Source organism: Mobula hypostoma, chromosome 4, assembly GCF_963921235.1.
Source record: "Mobula hypostoma chromosome 4, sMobHyp1.1, whole genome shotgun sequence".
NCBI lineage: Eukaryota > Metazoa > Chordata > Chondrichthyes > Myliobatiformes > Myliobatidae > Mobula > Mobula hypostoma.
In genome coordinates, this window is record NC_086100.1 from 81,680,382 (window position 1) to 81,705,802 (window position 25,421).

Below are 25,421 nucleotides of genomic sequence, written 5' to 3' on the forward strand. Positions count from 1 at the left end.
TACTAAAACATCAAATTGAGCAAAGCTGAAAAGCAAACTTTTTTTAGCCATATTCACTTTACAACTAAATGTCTTGGTTTGTCAGCAGTTATTCACAATATTATCATATATGAACATATTATTGTCAACTCTCTATACATATGTATTTAATATCAATAGAAAACTGTTTTAAGCAGGCTCACAAGAAACTATTTTGCCTGAACTTTCACTCTGATAAAGCAGCGATCCCCAACCACCAAGCTGGGCCGCAAAGCTTGTGCTACCGGGCTGCGAGGAATCGATATGATTTGGCGATAGGAGTCAGCTGCACCTTTCCTCATTCCCTGTCATGCACCGTTGAGCTTGAACACACGCGAGCTCATTACCCGTGCGTCATCCATGTCAGCGTGGGAAGGAGATCAACTCCTCGAGCTTGCAAATGACAGCGGGCTGAAAAGTATGTTTGACGTAACGTCTCTGCCAGCATTCTGGATCAAAGTCAAGGCTTATCCTGCGATAGCCACAACAGCACTGAAAATGTTGCTTCCATTTCCAACATATCTCTGCGATGAATGCAACGAAAACTAAATTGCAGAATAGACTGGACATAAGGAACCCCCTTCGAGTATCGCTGTCTCCCATCACCCCTCGATAGGACAGTGTTGTTGCAGGAAAACAAGCCCAGGGCTCCCACTGATTCGGCGATATTGGTGTGTTGCAATGATTTTATATGTCCATACGGGGAAAATATGTGCTGTGTGTTTAATATCCAAACGTTACTTAAAATGTTATGATGCTATTGACTTATATAACCATATAACAATTACAGCACGGAAACAGGCCATCTCTCCCCTTCTAGTCCGTGCTGAACGCTACTCTCACCTAGTCCCACCAACCTGCACTCAGCCCATAACCCTCCATTCCTTTCCTGTCCATATAGCTATCCAATTTTTCTTTAAATGACAATATCGAACCTGCCTCTACCACTTCTACTGGAAGTTCGTTCAACACTTCAAGCTCTCCCGTCCTCCCCTGGTAATTGACTATCACTATATTCATGCGAGGAAAATATGTGCTGTGTGTGTAATATTAAATTCGTTAGATAAACCCTTTTAGAAACGAAATTGAGTGTATTAGCCACTTATCACCTATATTCTGGTCGTGATTAACACCCCCACCCCCCCGAACAGAATCGCCAAAAACGATCTGTAGAAAAAATCGGCACGTACACGCATGCGCACTGGTGCCCGCGCAAGGCTTCATGGTCATTGTAGTCTTTCTTGGGGTAAACCCAACGTATTTGACTGCTCCTCTTGTCCGTTGGCAACCTCCCCCCCCCCCCCCCCCGGGTCGGCCGGTCCACAAGAATATTGTCAATATTAAACCGGTCCGCAGTGCAAAAAAGGTTGGGGACCCTTGTGATAAAGTGCTCATCCAAATGAATGATGTTAGAGCACAGAGTTAATCTCTGGATCTATTATTTATAGGATGAATCAATGTTTCCTTTTTCTCCAGTGTTGCTGTCGATGTCATTTCATCTTCCCCACTTCAGAAACAACAACCTGAAACTCTCTGAAGAAATCCATGCCAATACATGAAATTTCTGTACCAAGAAATAAAAGACGACTGGTAGCTGGGCAGACACCATTCTCTTCAAACCCCACACACACCACATTTGTAAAGTGCCAACCAGTCCTTACCTCACAGATATCCTTTAAGTGTTTGATGTAATCATTCTCAGTGCTCATAATCTCACTGATGACATTTGTCCGCATTTGGTCTTTCTTCGACTGGCCTGTGGCCGAGCAGTGGTCAGTACTGTTGGGATCATCAGGCTTCCCGCCCTCGACCTTGACTGGATATTCCTCCATGGGTTCATCCTGGTTGACCCACAACTTTGGGAATGAAAGGAAAGGCAGATCTATAAATCCTCTAAGCAACACTGTATTCATAATGGGATTAGAGACATTTACGTAGGTTTGTCCCATGAATGTAGGCCTGATGAAATTATGTCATTGTCTTTGTTACCTTCTCCAGCTGCTCGTCATAACCACTTTATTTCTCATCTCTTTTGTTCATCACTTGCTTTTCCTCGACTGCACCAAGTTTTGATATTACTTACTTAAGCCACCACGCATACACCACTTCCTTAAGCCTGTGTATTTGACCAATCCTCCCTCCCAGCATGTGTTACTGACAGAGTCCTTTTGTGTAGAGATAACTATTGTTGCAAAGCACTCTTTCTACTTCATTGTCTTACTTTAAGTTCTTCAACTATTGCATGTATATAACAACCACCAATTACCAACTATTCAAAAGAAAACATAACTTTGCTGTAACTTTTGTACCCTAGGACCATAATTAAGTGCAACAAAATGTAACTAAGGACCATAATTATAGTTTTACTTTCACTTTCCATAACATCCATGAATTTAGGAAACACAGTGACATCTTGGTGGAATGGACTCAAACCTATACGCTCTCATCCAGCAGACCAGAGTGAACACATCTTTGCAGAGGATTTCTGCTGCTGGTTAAGGGTCTCTGGGGCTATGAAATAGTTCAACATCTTTAAGCAGCATTAAAACAGCACTGAGGGCCATGGTAGCTCTGTTGGAGAAAACATCACAGGGAGCAAGAGCTTCAGTTGTGAGTTTCACAGAAGAGTAATGTCAGATTTCTTTCTTTTGTACCACACTGAAACTGACAATGCCTACATCAGTACCGTGTTCTTATCAAAGAGCTGTAAGTTCTTGAGGGTATCAGCATTTAATCCCAACAAGTCCAGTCTTTATAGCTATCCTGCAAAGGGACACACCACAATACAAAGAATACTGTTCCAGACACAGGGAGCGTTGTTTCCAAATTAATGAGAATTGCAAGTTATTCCATTATTGTCACTTTAGCATTTCTTTGTACATTGCTTCAGATTGCACTACAATTGCTGTATCAGTCTGCCATTTTGTATTCCTTGCTGTATTTACCATTGTATTTATTGCTGTATTGTGTTTATACTATTTAATCTGTGAGCTTCTTCCACTCTGGAATGTGTGACAATTATCTGATCTGAAAGCAAGACGTTGCAACACCAGCTGCGGTGTGGTAGAGGGCAGTGTGGATTCCTTCCTTTTGTGGGTACAGGGTACCTTTTCTACTCTACAAGGCCTCTAGTGCCGTGTCTGAGACCCTGACAGGTTATCCTTCAACTCCTCCCAGTGTGTGACAGCCGTGGCTTCAGAGAGTCGGCGATAGCAGTCTACAGGCACAGCTTGATAGCATGAGCATCTATTCAACCTTTCGAGTGTCTGGCTGAGCAGCACCTGGCAAATTCAAACTTTTGTAATTGAGCAACTCAGGATTAAGTTATGTGCGAAGGCCAGACTTTTAAACAGACCTATCCTAATTAACAAAGAAGTCATTGAGAGCACAGCATGTATAGCACAGTACAGGCCATTTGGCCCACAATACTGTGCTGACCTATATAACACCACTGCACAATCCACTTCATCCTTCTAGCCTTCCCTCCTGTACAGCTCATAACCCTCCATTTTTCTTAAATCAGTTTCTATCCAAGTGTCCTTTTAATACCTCATTGTATCAGACTCTACCACTGCTGCAGAGAGTAGATTGCAGCAACCTATCACTCACTGTGAAAAAACTTACCTCTGTCATCTCCTCTAAACTTTCCTCCGCTTACCTTTAACAGGTGTGCTGTGGTACCTGGGAAGAAGGTGCTGGCTGGCTGTCCATTTCACCCATGTTTCTCATAATCTTAAACATGTCAATCAAGTTGCCTCTCATCATAGATCGCTCCAAGGAGAAAAGTCCTAACCTGCTCGGCCTTTTCCTCATAACACATGTTCTCTAGTCCAGACGGCACCCTAGTAAATCTCCTCTGTTCCCTCTCTCTGTTCCTATAATGAAGTAACCAGAACTGAACACAATAATCCAAGTGTGGTATAGCTGCAACATTACCCTGAGGCTCTTGAACTCAGCTCCTGATTAATGAAGGCCAACACACCATACGCCTTGTTAACCACCCTATCAGCTTGTGCAGCAGCTTTGAGAGATCTATGGACGCAGGTCCCAAGATGACTCTGTTCCTCCACGCTGCTAAGAATTTAGGGCCTGTCTTCATTCGTTCACCAAAGTAACTCTGTAACTAATAATGGCATCGTGGGGAGAAATTCATCTTTGATCCACTGGCACTAATGGGGTGTGTGAGAACCAGCTGCTCTTTATATTCACCTCCCGGTGGTTAGCATTTGTCCATCTAAAGTTAAATAAACTGGGTGTGCAAGGAATGAGTGCTCCCAGTGGTTAACAAACATGCTTAGTGATAGTGATCTAAGGTGCATTTCTACCCTTACTGACTCAATGAAATCTGTTTTCTCCATGATCAACTTTCAAACCATTTTAGTATTGGCAGGAGTTAAGCAATGCCTTATGTCTGAGGGTCAATGTCAGTACTTTAATGGCAGCGTGAACATTAAAAACTGCATTTTTTTTAGAAATCTGAAACAAAAACAGAAAATGTTGGGAAAAAATAGCATTTTCATTTTACTGATTAGGTCAGTGAGACAGTTGCAAATGTGGGAAGATGTTTGTAAACTTAAGGAACAGCAAGCAGAATATTCTAGGAGGGTGTTCAATGATCCAATCTTACCAATTTTCACAAGCTGTCTTTACTTCACTCCTAGCTTATGATCCTGTCACACCATGTGGAGGGAAAGTACCATACGCATATTGTCAATGTGTATATTCCTTTACGGACGGCTCTTACCCGCACAAAGCTGGCAGGGAACCAGCCTTCGCTGTCTGCGATCCTCCCCCACCACCACTCTTTGTTGGTTGCATCCACTACTTCAATGACATCACCAGCTTTGAAGCCGAGCTCCTGGTCATCCATGGTGACATGGTCCCAGAGGGCCTCTGCATAGACCACACTGCCATCGCTGATGAGCTGTGAGGAATTGGCAGACATTAGTTGTTGAATTACATTTCCAATATGGTACACAGACCTCAGTTTGCAACTTGCAAAATAAACATTTCACATTCATTCATTCATGCTCTGAATGAGATTCGCTTTTAGATCATAAGCTATTCTAAAGTTGATTAAGTCAAATGAAATACCAACCACAAGATGACACCTACCTGCAGCAGTGTAAGAACACCAGAATGGATCCCACTTCTAATTGGATTGCTGCTCCAGATCTAACTGCGACAAGCCTGCTGAGAAGCTCAGCAAAGCAAGAGTGAAATATGTGCTGCTAGGTAACTAAGCACGAACAGCAGTGATGGACAAGGCACACAGGTTGTCAATGGTGGGTAACGGAGGAAAAGAAAATGGCACACTGTGCGTATGAAAGAAATGTTATATAATATCAATTATATCTTCTTAAAGACTGGATGTAATACACTTTAATGTAGAAATAAATGATAGCTGAAGGATCCAAATTACTTTGTAAAATTAATTACAAATGAGAAAATTATCTCAATCTAAATAAAGAGCTACATATTTTTGAATAAAAATAGACTGAATTCTGCTGTAGCGACCTATTTGCTACCTGTAGGTGGCAGTAGTATCAGCCTGGCCACTGAGATCCTTGCCTTGAATCTCATGCCTCACATTAGAGCACAGTACTTCAAAATTCAGTCATTAAAGTCTGTTCCACAGTGTTTATTTCTATGAACTGGTGGGGGAGGGGGGGATAATGTTTTCTTATTAATTTCTTTCTTATTATTCAATGCTGAGAGGTCATTGAGTAATAGCATCATAGAGCATGAAAACAAGCCTTCAGACCACTTGGCCCAATCCAATCAAGATTCTATTCTAAACTAATACCGTTTGCCTGCGTATGATCTCTATCCCTCTTCCCTTTTCACGTACCTGTCCGAAGTACCTTTTAAAGGTTGTTAATGCACCTGCTGCAATCACTTACTCTGGCATCTCTTCCTATATAGGACCACCCCTTGGGTGAAAATATTGCCACTCAGGTTTCGAATAAATCTCTGCCCTCTCAGATTTGTGGATAATTGGGATCCGCTGCTGGAGAAGGTATGACCTGTACAAAAAGAATGGGTTACACCTGAACTCCAGAGGGGCCAATGTCCTTGTGGGTATGTTTGCTAGAGCTGTTGGGGTGGTTAAATTAGGTTGACAGGGGGATGGGAATCAGAACGTTAGGTCAAAAGATGTTGCCTTGGTGAAAATGTACTGGCAAACTGTGAGAAAGGATATGCAGTGGATAGGGTGTAAAAGGTCAGCACAACATTGTGGGCTGAAGGGCCTGTACTGTGCTGTACTCTCACCTTAAATCTATGCTCTCTAGGTCTTGATTTCCCAATCCTGGGAAAAAGACTGCATATTGACCCCATCTATGCCTCTCATGGTTATAAGGACACACTTTATTTTCTGATGTTCCAATGAAAATGTCCTAACCTGCTCAACCTCTTTCCTCACTCAGTCATTGAGTCACAGAGTAATCGATTAATACAGCACAGAAACAGGCCCTTTGGTTTGACTGGTCCATGCTGAGCTCCGCATCCTCCCTGCTCGTACAAGTTGACCATGTTTGGCCCATAATTCTCTAAGCCCTCCCCCTCCACGAACCTATTGAGATGCCTCTTAAATGTAATTGTACCCGCCTCCACCACTTATTCATGTACTCACTACTCCCTGTGTACAGAAATTGGTTCTGCAGTTTCTTTTATATCTTTCCTCTCTTGCTTGTTATCTGTGCCCTCTAGTTTTGGACTCCTCAGCCGAGGGGAAAAGACTATGGCTGTCCACCTTATCCATACTGTTCACGATTTTATAAATATCTGTAAGGTCAACCCTCATTCTTCTGTGCTGCAGGCAATAAAGATCCAGTATGGCCAGCTTTCCCTCGAACTAAGTCCATCTAGTCCATGTACCTCCTTGTAAACCTGTTCTGCAGCTTGACAATGTCTTTCCTACACAGATTGGCCAAAAGTGTACACAATACTTGATGTGGAGCATCACCAATGACTTGTATAACTGCAGCATAATGTCCCTACTCCTAAATGCAATATCTTGACTGATGAAGGCAGGCTTAGTACAGGTAAATGCCTTCTTCACCACTTTGTCTACTAGCATGGCTGCTTTCAGTAAACTACACACTCATACTCCCAGGTCCCTTTGTTCCACGACACACGTTAGTGCCCAGCTATTCATAGTAAAAGTTCCACCTGGTTTGACTGCCCACCTCACACTTAACTAAGTTGAAATCCTCTTGCAATTTTTCAGCCCATCTCCCTAACTTAAGCACGGTAGTGTAGTGGTTATCGCAGCGTTTTACAGTACAGGTGACATGGGTTTATTTCCCCCCACTGCCTGTATGGAGTTTGTATGTTCCCCCTGTGACCACGTGGGTTTCCTCCAAGTGCTCCAGTTTCCTCCCAAAGTCCGAAGACATATCAGTTGTTAGGCTAATTGGTCAATATAAATTGTCCCAAGGATTAATTTGGGGATTGCTGGGCAGCGTAGCTCGAAGGGTTGGAAGGCCTATTCCATGCTGTATCACAATGAATAAATAAAAATTTCTTTGCTCTTCATTGTAACCTGCTTTACTACCAACAAGACTCCCTAATTTCATATTATCAGTAAATTTCTAATCATGCTAATATCTTTACTCTGCCAGGATTTCTAAAAAACTTGGTATGTCTACCGTCCACCCTAGCAGGGACACGCAGCCCCTGGCCTCTTGAAATGACACTTTTAAAAACCTCCCACTTGCCAACTGCTCCTTTTCCCTTTAACGAGCTGGTTTTCCAGAGACGCTAAGTAAAAGGGGGTTTCAGAAGTTTATAGAATTACGAGAGGTATAGAAAGAGTAGGCAGCTGGTATCTTTATCCCAAGGCCAAAATATCTAATACTAGATGGCATGCATTTAAGGTGAGAGGGGGTAAGTTCAAAGGAGATGTGTGGGACGGGAATGCACTGCCAGGGATGCTGGTGGAGGCAGGTACAATAGAAGCATTTTAAAGATTCTTAGATAAGCACGTGAATGTGCAGGAAATTGATGGATATGAACAGTGTGTAGACAGAAGGGTTAGCTTAGTTCGACATTTAATCACTATTTCAAATAGTTTGACACAATACTGTGGGCCAAAGGGATTGTTTCTGTGTTGTACTGTTCTGTGTTCTATGATGAGAATGTGAAATCAAATAATGTTGGATACAAAACTAGAAAGGTGAGTGACAGGAATCGTGTTGCATTAACCAATATCCACTCCTGATAGTGAAGATGGTAGGATATGATATTTAACATACACCGCCATGATTCTGAGTACCAGTACTCAGATGGACCTCCTGGCTAGGTGAGGGGGGTGGGGGGTAGGTGTTGATTGGGGTGTAATCTATCCTTCAGTAGATAAGCAATGAAACTCACACAGTCACAGGGAGAGCATGCAACACCCTCTCCTCATACAGCACTGGAGATCAGGATTGGACCCGTGTCTCTGGAACGGTGAGGCAACAGCTCCATATTAGCTGCACCACTGTATCACCCCGTATGACAATAACAATTCGACATTTGTGCGTAGAATCTCTTGCAATGTGTAATTTGCGATGCTTGCAAGGTGACACATAAGCAACTAACAGCAGTGTGATATGGCAAAGTCATTTCCCATGGTTGGGGAGTCTAGGACAAGAGGGCACGACTTCAGGATTGAAGGACGTCCATTTAGAACAGAGATGCAGAGAAATTACTTTAATTAGACGGTGGTAAATCTGTGGAATTTGTTGCCACAAGCAGCTGTGGAGGTCAAGTTATTGGGTGTATTTAAGGCAGAGATAGCCAGGGCATCAAAGGGTATGGGGAGAAGCAGGGGAGGGGGGACGACCGGAAGAATTGGATCAGCTCATGATTGAATGGCAGAGCAGACTCAATCTGGCTCACCACAAAGAAGATGGTAATTCTCACGAGACTGCCATTGCTGGTCAATGACAAATGTGAACAAAATTCTAGAAATGCAAGATGACAGTGAACTTCCCAGTGCAGAATTACCAGTGAGATATTGAGCAGTATGGGGTCTTCATGCACGCTCCCTTCTCCCATACTTTACCCTATTTGCTGTGTTACAAAACAGACTGGAACCTGAGTATGGATAGGCCTCAGATGGTGCATCCCAGGGTTACAGCTCCACAATGCCCTGATGCCCTTTTTGACTGGTTACTCCGTACCCCCATGGTGTTGGTCACATTAACCGCCACTGGCACTGTAGTAATGACTCAGTTTGAGGTATCACTTGTGCCCAGAGAACTCCCAGATTTCAGACTTCCTCACTGTGTTTCAAGGGCCAGCATTACTGTTTAAATATGCAGAATAGATGTGGCGCCCTGCTGAGAGCTAACCTTCTCCCTCAGCACCCTCAATCTCTATTCACAAAGAGTGCTCTCTCATCATTCACATAGTCATGCCACAGGTGATGGCAGTGCTTACTAATGTCCCCACATCCGACAGCAACCAGCTTGTACAGGACAAAATTCTGAGCATATAGCATAACACAGTCTGTGGGGTTAGGAGCCTAGAAATTACTCTCGGCTACTCTGTTGGCCTTTAAATAAAGGTTGTAGGTCACCAAATGCTGCTTCTGGATGTCTGACAAACAGCATGAGCTTTAATTATGGGATTCACCGAAAGCCTTGTCAGATATCCCTGTGTAACTGCACGCTGAAGCTTGCACTGCCAATCAGTTTCAGAGAAGTGCTGCAAATTCTCATTGCTCCCAGCATGCGGCCCATTAGGTGTGACCATTGCTGTCAGTTCTTAAATGGACAGAGAAAAACAATCTTCAGGTTACATGGGAACTGTCCTGCTGAATTAATGGTTGTCTCTAATGGATGGGGTCATTACCACAAAAGCTGGTGGAGATCGCACTGAAATGATATAATCAAAAGAAGGTAGAGGACCTTATCCTGGACTACGATGGGAACTTCTAATTGACAGTCTCCTCAGGAACAGCTAGATCAGGCTGGCACCGGTATGGAAAATGTATTATAACTGGATGTATAATCTTAGTGATCCTCTTCTCTCTGATCACAAGCATGCTGGTTAGGGCAACCGAACTGGAGGGTAGAGGCCCTCTGACTAAGTCAGAAATGCAGCAGCCCCCAATCAGAGCCTTCATAGAAGGCCTCATAGTGACAACTACATCAGTTCCAGGCAGTAGACGGATTCTCCAGGGTCTCGACAGGATCATTGCGTGGGGAAGTATGAGTAGTAAGCCAGAGAAATCCAGGTTTCTGGTGTTAAAGAAAGGCACACTCACAGACAAGTTCCATTTCTCCCTGGATGGAATTGCTATGCCATCCATTTCTGAGAAATCAGTCAAGAGCCTGAGGAAGGTCTTTGACTGTTGCCTAAGAGATACGGCTGCCATCCTGAAGACCACCAAGGAGTTAGAAGTCTGGCTCACTAGTGTAGACGTCAGGCCTAGCTGGCAAGTTTAAGGCCTGGATCATTCAGCATGGCACCCTCCCCAGAATCCTCTGGCCAGTGCTGATATATGAGGTATCCATGTCAACAACTGAGGCTCTTGAAAGAAAGATCAATGGCTACCTTTGAAGATGGCTGGGTCTCCCACTTAGCCTGAGCAGCATTGCTTTGTACTGGAAGTGGACCACACTTGAACTTCCCTTCAGAAGCCTGAATATGGTTTATGGTTTCCCACAAAAGGGAATTGCTGCTGCACAAAGATTCCAGCAACCCCAAAGACTCGACAGCAGGCAATGAGGTCTGGACAGGGCAGGAAGTGAAAGGCCAAGGAATGCAGTGGAGATGGCCGGGTCATGTCTGAGGTACAGGGATCTGATAGGGACAGTGGCATCTGGTCAGTCAGGGCTGGGCAGCTTCCCTTCAACCCGCTTCGACAGGGCCCAGGGCAGGCACAGATGCAAACTGGTCAACTGATCCAGGACGAGATAATGGGGGGGGGGGGGCGGGGGGTGTTGCAAAGAGAAGAGCCATCAGGACCGTCACAGAGGCTGCTGTGCATGCCTCTAGATGGCTATGGACCAAGAAGTGTGACCTGTGAACCAGTGCTGCTGGGACACAAGCCAAGGCCTGATCAACCCTGGCTGGGTCACCTGGATGAGGGTGTCTGAAGTTTAAACACCTGATGACCCCAGCTTACATCACTGATGATATGTCCCAGCACATCCTATGCTGTATCTTGGCATCTTTACAGAGGTTTAACAAACAGGCTACAAAAGAATGAGTGCTTTTTCTAATGACCTAGTCTTCCGGATGACTGCAGTGACATTTAACAACTTGTGCTGATACACAAAGAAAATAGGCAAACAACTAAACCACGATTCAAGTGATATGAGGTTTAAACATTCTTTAAAGTTCAGGACATGAATATTATATCATTCTTTGCAGTTCTTTCAAAGCTTCAACCCACACGTACATAACACTGAAGTAAAATATTGTGAATTCTGGAATGGTGAAATAAAAACTGGAAATTCTTAGACTCTTGACCTCACAATCTATCTCGTCATGGCCTTATCCCTAATTATCTGCCATCACTGCACTTTTTTGGTAACTATAACACTTTACTCTGTATTCTGTTGTAGTTTCCTTGCACTATCTCAATGTACTGATCTGATGAAATGACTTGTATGGATGACATGCAAAACAAAATTTTTCACTGCACCTCAGTACATCTGAGAACAATAAACAAATCAAGTTACAAGTTTACATCAGACAGTGCTTGTGATGGAAAAATTAAATCTTATTTTAGGTTATGAAAAGATGCGTATACAGGGATATAATGGACAGAGAGTGTGAGGTAGGGACTGTCCTCAGGATAAATCCCCCAATACCAGCACTGTGTTGGTGTTGGACACTGGTCTGCCGGCACCTGTGAACAGGGGGATAGAATGAATTCTTCATCTCAGAATTTAAGCATCTGCAGCTATAGGGTTAATATTTTAGGTTGATGGCCTTTCATCAGAAAGGAAACATCCTGGAAACATAATGAGTTTAAAGGGAGAAAAGATCTGTGTGTGCGTGTGTGTGTGTGAAAGAGAGAGAGAGGGGGTGAGGGAGAGGGAGAGGGAGAGGACAGGACAGATTAAATGCAAATGGATTAATGATTCAATGTGAAAGGAATTGGAAACAGGGCATGAAAAGCAACCAAAGGTGGATCCTGAAGTGTTAAAAACAAACGTGTACATGGTGACAACTCTCCAGCCTAACAGCCGGAGGATAATGGAGTAGACTCCCTATTTATCAAGCTTGCATCAATGACATAAATTGAAATTAGACACACAATTAATGAGCAACATCACTCACTTTTGAAGTTTTCAGGCAGAATTAGAGCTATTACTGTTCAAGATACTGCATTTTATTTCCTCTGCTCCTCAAATAGTATGCTTATTGAGAGAATTGATTACATTTGTTACACTGTACATTAGATTGTTCGCTCTGAGTCATACACCTCAGCATACTTAAAATTCATGGACTAACACAATGTGAGCTATAAATAGTCTAAAAGTTGACTAACTCCCAGCAGCTTGGAGACATGGGGTTGCAGCTGCTGCAATCTGGAGCAAAAAGCCAGATGCTGGAGCAGTCAGAGGGTTAGGCAGCATCTGTGGAGGGAAGTGGACAATCAACATTTCAGGATGAAACCTTTCATCTGGACAGGTCCTGATGCAGGGTCTTGGCTCAAAACTATCCATTTCCAGTCCATTTGATGGGTCCTGATCCAAAACATTGACTGTCTACTTCCCTCCACAATACTGTCTCATCCAGTGACTTCTTTCCTGTACCTACTCAACAAAGAAATGTGATTGGTGATAATCAGGTCTCATTGCACATAGGTTGCAAAGTTCTCCAACTAAAGATCAAAAATGCTCAACTCAACATAATTATGAGGAGCTTACACTTCCAGAAGGTATGAATTACCCAGGCATCCAGGTATTATTGTGATATCGGGAAGATATGCTTCATACTGATTGTTTAATCAGTGTGTGTGTATATATATATATAATACAGAATAGTTTTTCTCATAATTTCCATTTCCATTAAGGGGAATGATGTCATTTTAATAATTGATTAAAAGTTGGTTGGTCAACTAGGTACTGCAAAGTTAATCCTGATGTTCCATGGAATACTCAAATTGTTTTATCAAGGATTACAATGTTACCGACTTTATCCGCTCAGGGGATCTCCCATCCACTGCTACCCACCTTATAGTTCCCAAACCTCGTACTTCCTGTTTCTACCTCCTACCCAGGATCCACAAACTTGCCTGTCCTGGCAGACCTATTGTCTCAGCTTGCTCCTGCCCCACTGAACTCGTTTCTGCATACCTCGACACGGTTTTATCCCCCCTTGTTCAAGCGCTTCCTACCTATGTTCGTGACACTTCTCATGCTCTTAAACTTTTCGATGATTTTAAGTTCCCTGGCCCCCACCGCTTTATTTTCACCATGGATGTCCAGTCCTTATGTACTTCCATCCCCCATCAGGAAGGTCTCAAAGCTCTCCGCTTCTTTTTGGATTCCAGACCTAATCAGTTCTCCTCTACCACCACTCTGCTCCGTCTAGCGGAATTAGTCCTTACTGTTAATAAATTCTCCTTTGGCTCCTCCTACTTCCTCCAAACTAAAGGTGTAACTATGGGCACCCGTATGGGTCCTAGCTATGCCTGCCTTTTTGTTGGCTTTGTGGAACAATCTATGTTCCGTACCTATTCTGGTATCTGTCCCCCATTTTTCCTTTGCTACATCGACGACTGCATTGGCGCTGCTTCCTGCACGCATGCTGAGCTCGTTGACTTCATTAACTTTGCCTCCAACTTTCACCCTACCCTCAAGTTTACCTGGTCCCTTTCCGACACCTCCCTCCCCTTTCTAGATCTTTCTGTCTCTACCTCTGGAGACAGCTTATCCACTGATGTCTACTATAAGCCTACTGACTTTCACACTAAATGGATTATTCCTCTTCTCACCCTGTCTCTTGCAAAAATGCCATCCCCTTCTTGCAATTCCTCCGTCTCCACTGCACCTGCTCTCAGGATGAGGCTCTACATTCCAGGACGAGGGAGATGTCCTCCTTTTTTAAAGAAAGGGACTTCCCTTCCTCCACCATCAACTCTGCTCTCAAACGCATCTCCCCCATTTCACGTACATCTGCTCTCACTCCATCCTCACCTACCACCCCACCAGCCTCCGGGTCCAACATATTATTCTCCGTAACTTCCGCCACCTCCAACGGGAACCCACCACTAAGCACATCTTTCCCTCCCCCTGTCTCTCTGCATTCCGCAGGGATCGCTCGCTATGCGACTCCCTTGTCCATTCGTCCCCCCCATCCCTCCCCACTGATCTCCCTCCTGGCACTTATCCTTGTAAGCGGAACAAGTGCTACACATGCCCTTACACTTCCTCCCTTACCACCATTCAGGGCCCCAAACAGTCCTTCCAGGTGAGGCAACACTTCACCTGTGAGTCGGCTGGGGTGATATACTGCGTCTGGTGCTCCCGATGTGGCCTTTTATATATTGGCGAGACCCGACGCAGACTGGGAGACCGCTTTGCTGAACACCTACGTTCTGGCCGCCAGAGAAAGCAGGATCTCCCAGTGGCCACACATTTTAATTCCACATCCCATTCCCATTCTGACATGTCTATCCACGGCCTCCTCTACTGTAAAGATGAAGCCACACTCAGGTTGGAGGAACAACATCTTATATTCCGTCTGGGTAGCCTCCAACCTGATGGCATGAACATTGACTTCTCTAACTTCCACTAATGCCCCACCTCCCCCTCGTACCCCATCCGTTATTGATTTTTATACACACATTCTTTCTCTCACTCTCCTTTTTCTCCCTCTGTCCCTCTGGCTATACCCCCTGCCCAGCCTCTGGGTTCCCACCCCGCCCCGCCGTCTTTCTCCCCGGGCCTCCTGTCCCATGATCCTCTCATATCCCCTTTGCCAATCACCTGTCCAGCTCTTGGATCCATCCCTCCCTCTCCTGTCTTCTCCTATCATTTTGGATCTCCCCCTCCCCCTCCCACTTTCAAATCTCCTACTAACTCTTCCTTCAGTTAGTCCTGACGAAGGGTCTCGGCCTGAAACGTCAACTGTACCTCTTCCTAGAGATGCTGCCTGGCCTGCTGCGTTCACCAGCAACTTTGATGTGTGTTGCTTGAATTTCCAGCATCTGCAGAATTCCTGTTGATTACAATGTTAAGTATATTTTGGTATTCTGGATGAGAGAAATTACATTATGGTTCATGGCATGGTGATAAATCTGTCAACAACAGTTTTGTGAAATGATTCCTAGAGTATCAATGATTGGAGCAGCCAACCTGCTTTTACAATGAATTGCCAGATGCAAGAACTGTACATGTTTAAATTCTTTAATGGAGTGTCAGAACAATATTCTGGTCTCTCACTCTCACTATATGCTGATACTTCAGCATGAGCACCTGTTTCAATAAGCAGAAAGATAAGATTCTGTGAAGTGCACTTCTAATAATCATAATTCAATAAGGTGAAGCAAAAGAAATACTTTCTTTCAAGCAATCTGACATGATCAAGGTACAGTTTACCTACAAATGTCTCGACCTGAAACATTAACTGTCCATTTCGCTCCAGAGATGCTGCCTGACCTGCTGAGTTCCTCCAACATCTTGCTTGTTCATCCAGATTTCAGCATTTGCAATCTACTGTGTCTCCATGTTTCTAAACCGATACATTTACTGTTCAGTATTTGTGTTAAAGGTGTTCACTGAATCCATCTTGAAGAGCAAGCTGAGGCTTTGGACCCGAATGTCGCCTCGGCCAGAACACGATATTAATCAACTTTTAATTCATCCATCTCTCTCGACAGATGGCCACTGGGATGAACGTGGGAGTTCAGCTTGCTGACTCCCTCATTTCCATCCTGTACATCCTACAGTCAACACAAATGTCATCCCTCTCACTTTCTCCAGCTTTATTATGTTTTCAGTGGGTCTGCAGAATGTGGAAGAAGGCTTAACATATTCCTTATCCGACAACTTTAAAGTGCATCTAAGGTAAAGATGACAGAGCGTCATTCATACAGGACCGAGGGACAAGGGTAGCCTCACTTTCAGAACTTACTGGCACAGAGCTGAAAGCCTACTATCTACTGTATGATTAGTGTCCTTGATGCTACAGATATAACTGGAGTACATCACAGAGTCTATTTACTTTTGCTGCCACACCCTTTCCTGCAGCTCCTATTGAATGGTCTATCTTTTGAATCTGTTACTATATGTCACACAGGCACAAGGACCACAGGCAGTAAAAGAGGATATCTAGGCAAACTAGTGTCAACCTCCAAATTAGACCTAAATCCGAAACGTTGACTGTACTTCTTCCTACGGATGCTGCCTGGCCTGCTGCGTTCCACCAGCATTTTGTGTGTGTTGCTTGAATTTCCAGCTCCTGCAGATTTTCTCATGTGTACACATCAGGATGGACTGTTTCTTGTTTGGAGACGGCATCATGCAGTATTGTGAGTGCTTGATTATAGTCGACCACTGGTGGTATGTAAACTGCGGTCAGGATCACAGATGAGAACTCCATAGGTAAATAGAGTGGATAGCATTTGTCTGTTAGGTGTTCCAACTCTAGGGAAACACGAGTTCAACAAAACTGCCACATCGGAGCACCACCATGAGTTTATCATGAAGCACAGACCTTCTCCTTTTGCCTCTTCTGAATCAACAGTTCAGTCCATTCTGTAAATCGGGAAGTCTTCGGGTCTGATCACTGTATCTAGCGTTCTGGGAGAAAACCAAGTCTCGGTCAAACATAGAATATAACTGTGTCTCCGATACAGCAATCTTGCCCTCAGGTCCTCAATTTTGATCTCCATCTTACGTTTGCCAAGAAGTTTCTGTGTAGAGGAGTCCTCACCGTTCTACGTTTCAGCCTCCTGCCTCGCTTCCGGCCATGGTGATGAACCTTCATCTGCTTTAGGTGCTGTACCTGCTTGGTCAGTTGAGTCCTTCAGGCAGCCGTGAGAGCTGTAGACCATTAAGTTGATTTAAAAGTATATTTCTTAGAGGCAAGTTACATGTTGCAGGCTGCAGTGAGTGCATTTCAAAAGAGGAATATTTAACAGTATAATCAGAACTATTGTCTGCAGCCTACAGAACTTCGCTGACGATCACTGGTGTCATCTTACCATAACTCTATAGCAAGAATGAATACCAATGAATTTCCACCTCATTATGAATCCATTGCTAAGAGAATTTTGAATTCACATCTAAATCGCTTCATGGTAAGTAAAGAATTGCTGAACCTTTAAACCTCCTGTTGATATTTTAGACAGATTTGACTGCTGCAATAACAAAAACAAATCAGCCAATACCAGAATGATCAGTGTAGATGACAGCAGAATCATTAGACACTTAAACAAGCAGGTATAACCATAATCCCATACAAACATCAAGAAAATTAATCAGTTTACAATTTGAAAAATGAATGTGTTTACCATTTGTACCTAGGTAGTGAACGGTAGGACCTCTGCTTTATATCCAGGACCAGGAAAAAGTAGAAATGAGTGTTTTATTTAGTCAGAGATGTTATTTGGCTCTGACCTTTATCTCAATTACTTTGTGTGAGATTCTGAATTATGTTGAACATTTCAGAAGAGGGAAAAGCGAAGTGGAAAATATCTCTATTCACAAGTGGCTGTGTCCCTATCGGCCTTAGAGTTTGCAGAACAGAGAAACTATTCAGTCTGGTGACAATGATTTTGCATTCTTTCACAGTATAATCACTTGGCATCATTGGAAATTAAGCGTATGGCACTAGTTCAAGAAAGGAAAGAGGTTCAAGTTAATGGAAACAAACCACTCAAACTTTTCAGGCCAAAGCCTATACAAGACATATTCTAAATGGTAACCCATTCAACTTCTTAAAGGTCATATACTTAGTTAGACAGCAGGGTGTTACTTCAAATCCACTCCTTGATTTTCAGCATAAAAATCCAGGGTGACCTCATAAATATCTTCTGTATTCTTTCCAAACCCTTTGTACCCTTCAAGAATTAGGCACTGTACAGCTGGTGTTAAATTAATACTATATATATATACACACACAGTATATATATAAAACAAATATAGGATGGTGCTTAATAAAAATTAGTTGTATCTTAAATTATAACAGTGGCAAAACTCCTAAAGTATATAACTTGTTCAGAAAAATGTTTTAAGGACTCTCAAGCTGTGAAAGTATCCAACATATGCATTTTTCTTGTTGATGGGGGGAAATAAAATCTTCCTGATTTTAGTCGATGTGTACAGTAAAGTGCCAGTGGTTTATCAGCATTTAAGGTATAAAAGAAAGTAGCAACTGTAATAATCATGCTCATGTATGTGAATTAAGAACAATTCAGAGCTACTCAGATTATTATAAAATATGGAGTATAAAATATGGAATTTACAACTGAAAGGAGAAAAGAAATCTGTTTTTGATAATCATGAATTATTTCAATGTGTGAAAATCCTCTGAACCAAACTAATATTTTGGGTGCAGCATTTGTACTTTGTTGTCTTTTTTTTCACCCAGAGACCCAAAATCCTCTTTGAAATATTTTGAATTCAATGAAGATTTCCTTCCAAACATTATGGATTATTATTTACAAGGGTTAGCATTTCTCATCAGAAACACAGGGGCTCGGAGAGGCAATCATGCAGATCAGAGACCACAGGGGTGGAGGAATGTTACTTGGTGGAGGTAGGATAAATTCAGATGAATTGAAGTTTGCACTCAATAGAGTGAGAATAAATGGCAGTACTGGAAAATTTGGGATTAGAGGCAGCAAATGGTTTCGTTTGGAAGAAACTTGCAGCTGCAAATGGAATAATATGGAGAGAGATGGACAACATTCTGGATGTGGAATTAGCCAAAGTTTGTAATGCCAAGATGTAAAATTGGACTCATTGAATAGGTTCCACACTTTCTGATTCAGTAACTGGGCAGCAGCATGGTGCTGCTAGCAGAGCCCTGTGTCACAGTGCCAGACAGCCAGATTCACTCCTGACCACGTGCTGTCTATCTGGAGTTTGTATATCCTCCCTGTGACTGTATGGGGTTCTTTGAGGTGCTTCAGTTTCCCACATCCCAAAGATGTGCATTTTGAATGGTTAATTGGCCACTGTGAAGTGCCCCTCATATGGCAGGGTGGGGTAGAATCTTGGGGTAATTGAAGAGAACATGGGAGAGATTATCAGAGAGGTCTCGATGGAGCTGATGGGTCTGCTTTGGCACTGTACCTCTCTCTTAATCTATTATAACACCACGGCTGTGGAGGAGGACAGAATTTGTGACAAGGTATGGAAGTTCTGTCAGGAAATAAAGGTGACTGTAGTCATTTGGAAGTGGTCTGTGAGCAGTTGTGCTGATAGGTATTCCATGTAATTATCTGTTAGAGACGCCAGCTGCTTCCAAATAAGCTGCACATTTTATTGCATGCTGACAATTAGAATGTACTTATACATATGATAATGATATTCTGTCACTTCCACATGAGACTGTTTAATAAAGTTACATACAAATATTTGACGATGACAGCTTTAATTTCTTCACCTCGGCCTTCCATTAACCCTCATTTACCTGGTGCACTTGAGTGTCATCAGCTTGCTCATGTGGGTTTACATCTCTGTTGCCCAATCTTGTCTGGTCAGATTGCTTAGCAGTGGAGCAACTAGATTTCCCTCCAGTTACACATTGGGTAAATAGAAGTTTTCACTGTTGCACAATGTTATGACCTGAATTACAAGATTGTAAGACCATAAGACATAGGAGCAGAATTAAGCTGAGTCTGCTCTGCTATTCGATCATGACTGATTTATGTTCCCTTTCAATCCTATACTCTTGCTTTCTCTTCATAACTTCCGATGCCCTTACTAACCAAGAAACTATCAACCTCCATTTTAAATATACCCAATGACTTGTCCTCCACAGCTGTCTATGGCAATAAATTCCACTGATTCACCATCCTCTAGCTAAAGAAATTCCTTCTCATCTTTTTTCGAAAGGGAAGTCCGTCAACAATTCCTTTTCTCCCACAGACACTGCTTGACCCGCTGAGTTCTTCCAGCAGATTGGTTGTTGCTATCACTACAGTATACTTGTGCATAAATCTTCCAGCAGATTGGTTGTTGCTATCACTACAGTATACTTGTGCATAAATCTATGAATGGGTCCGATGTTATCAGAATACACGAGCAAGCAGATGGCCCCCAAGAAAATCAGGTAAATGAGTAGTGATGGAAAGCTCAGGAGAGAAGCTGGAAGGGCTCCAAAGATAAGATTATGGGAATGGAAGTAAAAGCCATTCCTAGTGTCTTCAGCCTTTGTTGGATAGATTGAGGCTATTCAGGCAAAGATGGACACTGGCAAATTGCTGAGCATGTTAAATGCTGTAGATATCCAGGATGACAAGGGGAAATAGAACACATTTTGAATCAATTGCTAAGGTAGAGCGAGCTGAGCAGAAACTTGACGAGGTGAATGTACAAACATTTGTATTCTAAGACGTGAATGTCATTTCATTCATTGAGGTTATTTTATTGTAAAGATGGGGCTGACATTTATTGGCAGAGAGGCATTGTGGATATCTTAGTGTAGAGGTGGGGCTGAATGAGGTGAAATGGTGCATTTTTATAACTACTGCCACACAGGGGCCTGAGAAGAAAGTAGGGCAGTAAGAGTCTTGTGGGAAGGGACTAACTGATTAGGAGGAGGATTGGATACGATAAGTATCAAGTGGGACTATTTGGAGCTGTGGAAAATCCTCTACTGCCACAATGGGCCATATACACTTTGGAGGAACAACAGCTCCAAAGTGTGGGTAGCCTCCAACTTGATGACAGGAACATTGATATCTCTAACTTCCAGTAATTTCTCCCCCCCCCACCCCACCCCCCGCTCCCACTCCCTTCTCTTTTTTCCATTCTCTGTTCTGGTTGCCATCTCACCATTTTCTTCTCCTCACCTGCCCATTACCTCCCTCTGGTTCCCCTCCTCCTCCCCTTTCTTCCATGTCCATTGTCCTTTCCTGTCAGATTCCTTCTTCTTCAGTCCCTTACATCTTCCACCTATTACCTCCCACCTTCTTACTTCACCCCTCCCCCACTTCCGCCCAGTTACCTTCCTCCTTGCCTGGGCTCACCTATCTCTCCTGCCAGCTTGTGCTCCTTCCCCTTATCCATCCATCTTCTGCTCCTTTCTTTTGAGTCCTGATTAAGGATTGTCATCCATTAGTATGTTGTGTGTGTTGCTCAGAACTTCCTGCACCTGCAGAATCTCTAGTATCTATTGGTCAATATAGTTTACTTATTCTTTAGTGAGGAATTGATGGCTGGGAATGGACAGAAGAGTAGGGAAAATGGCAGCATTAACTTCTAATAGATTCACTGGTCAGGAAGATCAGCAAGGGTAAGAGTTGGGGCAAGTGGGTTTGAAAGTGAGCATAAAAGGCTCTTCCAAAAATTTTGAGGGGGAAGAGAAAATAAAGGTGATCTTAATTATGGGAATTCAGCTTTATGATAATAGTAGGAGAGGAAAAAGACAGGATTGATGCTCAAGGCGAATCAGATTAGGTGATTGGAGGTTTGAGCTTTAGCTATGTGTTCACCTTTTTCCTCTCAGTTCCTCTCCTATTGACCAGTTTTAAATTTTTGATAAGTTGAAGTGCTGGTTCTTTTCAAAGGGAGAAGACAACTAAGTGGACTGTAATCTCCCCATGTTGCTTTTAGAGTTATTGGCTGGACTAAGGAGAGCTTTTTGCTTTGACTATAGAGACCAATTGGTCCATAGAATTCAATCTGGCTCCTAATAGAGAAATCCAATCAGTTCCATTCCACCTTGCAGCCCTGTAGCCTAGGTGTCAGAGTACTTATGCAAAACAGGGAAAAGGTAACGCATCTCAATCCTGAAAAAGAGATAAACCATATCATGACTGATACTTCGAAGACCAGATCATAAATGGATCATAACAACAGTATTTCAGATTATCTCAGAGTGATTCAATGAAGAAACACCTCACAATTAAAAGACTTCTCCTGCAATACTCTGCTGGGTTAAAAAGATGACAACATATTATACTCGGACAGGGTAAATCACTCAGTGCCCAGTATTGTTGATGCAATATTGTGATGATTAGATTTAATTCTGGACATCTCTTATCAAAAGCAAGAATGGTAGATTGGCAGAGAGATAGCATTAAACCCAGCATGCTATCAACAAGCAATGGGTCAGCAACAGGAATTCTGCGGATGCTGGAAATTCAAGCAACACACATCAAAGTTGCTGGTGAGCGCAGCAGGCCAGGCAGCATCTCTAGGAAGAGGTGCAGTCGCCGTTTCAGGCCGAGACCCTTCTTCAGGACTAACTGAAGGAAGAGTGAGTAAGAGATTTGAAAGTTGGAGGGGGAGGGGGAGATCCAAAATGATAGGAGAAGACAGGAGGGGGAGAGATGGAGCCAAGAGCTGGACAGGTGATTGGCAAAAGGGATATGAGAGGATCATGGGACAGGAGGTCCGGGAAGAAAGACAAGGTGGGGGGGAACCCAGAGGATGGGCAAGGGGTATATTCAGAAGGACAGAGGGAGAAAAAGGAGAGTGAGAGAAAGAATGTGTGTATAAAAATAAGTAACAGAATGGGGTACGAGGGGGAGGTGGGGCATTAGCGGAAGTTAGAGAAGTCGATGTTCATGCCATCAGGTTGGAGGCTACCCAGACGGAATATAAGGTGTTGTTCCTCCAACCTGAGTGTGGCTTGATGTTCATGCCATCAGGTTGGAGGCTACCCAGCATGCCATCAGGTGGGTCAGGGTGGCTCTGACTGAGATTCCAAAGGCTGGAAATTCCTTGCCTCTCCTTATCCCGTAACATGGTGTGATTCTCTATATCAGCCTTACAAATGAATCCAGTAGCAGCCCTGCTGGTTCCACCAGTTATACACTGCTATTTGGCAATCACAATCAAAAGCATTTCAGGCAACTGCAGCATTTTATCTACTGCATTTACAAAGCTGATCTTCAATACCTATCACACTTGAATAACTGCAGCAAAGTCACTTGGCAAAGGCCTTCTCCCAGTGCCTGCGGGCTGCTGCGTCGTGGGGTGGGCACAGAAAGGCTTCCTTCTGTGTATCCTTTTGCAGAGCAGAAGCAAATTGAAACAAATGCTGAAATCAGGCAACTTACTGTTATTTTCCGAGAGGCTGAGACCAATCAGGTGATCAATACCAGAATGCAAGCTACACAGCAACCTGCAGGCCTTAGCAACGTGAAGGAATGAGCAAAATTATACAACATCCCACCACTTCAATGAAAAAAAAATACAAATTGAAACTGAACATACAATGTTTAATTAGATAATGATATTTGAATTATAACCATAATTGTTGCATTGCTGAATGATAAATCCTTAACTTTACTACATTTATCCCTACCTAAACATTGGACCTACGCATGCAATTTTCCTTTATTTTGATACCCATACCAAAAGCAAATTGATTAATGCAGTGACAATATCAAAAGGGACAAGTGGAATTAGTGGACTGATTCATTTGGAATTTGCACACTGCCTACACACCCATATGGTGCTGGCCAATCTTACTCATTTCCCGAGAGGTGCCCTATGAAGTTAGTATCCACAGAGTAGGGCACAGGTTCACTGTTGTTGGAGACCTTAGAAATCTGTTAACTGCAAATTTAAATAATTCTTAAAAAATAAATAAAATATAATTCACACACCTGAAATTAGTGATAAGTAACTGAAACCATTAATATAATTTAAAATAAGTGAACAATTCACCCTCTTTCCCAAGGCTAGCCATATCATTATTATGCCAGACAGCACTGGCTTAAAACTGATGAGCTTGGACATAAGGAGTTCTCAGCCCCACCACTGAACACCTCAGCACTCCACTGTTGGACTCATTCATGTGTTGCCCCGGCGTCTACTTCAACACTTGACAATATATGCACAGAACACACACAAAATGCTGGAGGAACTCAGCAGGCCAGGCAGTAAGTAAGCAGTCAATGTTTCAGGCTGAGACCCTTCATCAGGACTGGGAGAAAAAAGATGAGAATTCAGAGCAAGAAGTTGGGGGGGAGGGGAGGAAGAAGTACGAGGTGGTAGGTGATAGGTGAAACTGGGAGGCGGGGGGGTGAAGTAAAGAGTTGGGAAGTTGTTTGCTGAAAGAGATAAATGCCATGGGATGGCCAAGGCTACTACAGGTAAGTTTGACTTGCACCATTATCTTGTAAGGAGGAAGCAATACCAATAAAGCGTGTTTCTCATACTGTTCCAGGTATCTGCACAACGGCTGGTGAGTCGGTCAACCTGAAGTTTGGTGTCCCATCATCGGCTGGTCTGAGGGTCAACACAAAAGATCAGAGCCTGAAGGTTGATCAGAAGTCTGGAAGTCGAAGCCCGATGGACAGAGACTGGACACCCAGAGGCCCATCCTGGGGTTGGAGTGTGTGTAGCTAGGTGGGAAGGAGGAAAGTGGCATGTTTTGCTGATGTTATCTTATTGCTTGTTCTGCTGTGTACTGTGGGCATCCAATGTTGGTACCGGAACATGTGGCATCAGTCGCAGGCTGCCACCAGCACACCCTTAGGTTGCGTTGGTTGTTAACACAAGCTATACATTTCACTCTATGTTTTGATGTTTCACCCTGTCTCTGTGACCTCCTCCAGCACTACAATACCCATAAGAACTCTGCTCTTGTAAATAGAGCCACTTGTTCCTGTCATTGGACCACTGTATCTTCAACCTCTAGGCTCAAAACATTGGAAACATTTCCCCCGCCTCTCTCTTCTGCCCCATAAAATCTACATTTTTAACTGCGGTTTTGTTTACCTGTGCAGGTTATACAAATGTAGCTTGGGATCGCCATAATGTCTGACTCTAAATGTATGTGCTATGGTAAGTAGTCTGTGTCTTACACATGTATGTGTTCATCACACGTATGTACTTAACAGTAAATATTATTACATACCTTTAATATAGTGAAAATATATTGAGTGCAGGGTAACAAAAGCAGCACAGCAACACCAGGAGAATACCTGAATCAGCTGTTGAGCAACAAAAATGGGAGACTTTCGATCTCTACCTTCAATTTTGTGTTTTGATTAAAAGGTTACAGTATCTGTATTTTACTCTTTTTAAAGTTTTATATGAGGTATAGAAACAATCAGTATTGTAGATTTGTTCCGCTGTTAGATTTTCATCAGTGATGCTTTAAAAATCTTATGCCATGCCTTTTCTTAAATTTCTGTAACCATCTTGCTGAATATTCACAATTACCTTCAATTTTCAGTTCACCATGACAGAACTTTGCTTGTTTCATGATCGGCATACCATTAAGTGGCATATGTTCACTCCAACGCTGACACTACA

At 43.1% G+C, this 25,421-nt stretch overlaps 1 protein-coding gene across 1 annotated transcript in view; it reads right to left on the reverse strand.

The window, feature by feature from the left end:
- LOC134345421 (uncharacterized) overlaps positions 1 to 25,421 on the reverse strand; it is a 518,220-nt gene that overhangs the window by 26,179 nt on the left and 466,620 nt on the right. The window contains 2 exon segments of the mRNA XM_063046052.1: positions 1,680 to 1,874; positions 4,763 to 4,942. Of these exon segments, the coding sequence (XP_062902122.1) occupies positions 1,680 to 1,874; positions 4,763 to 4,942 (375 nt within the window).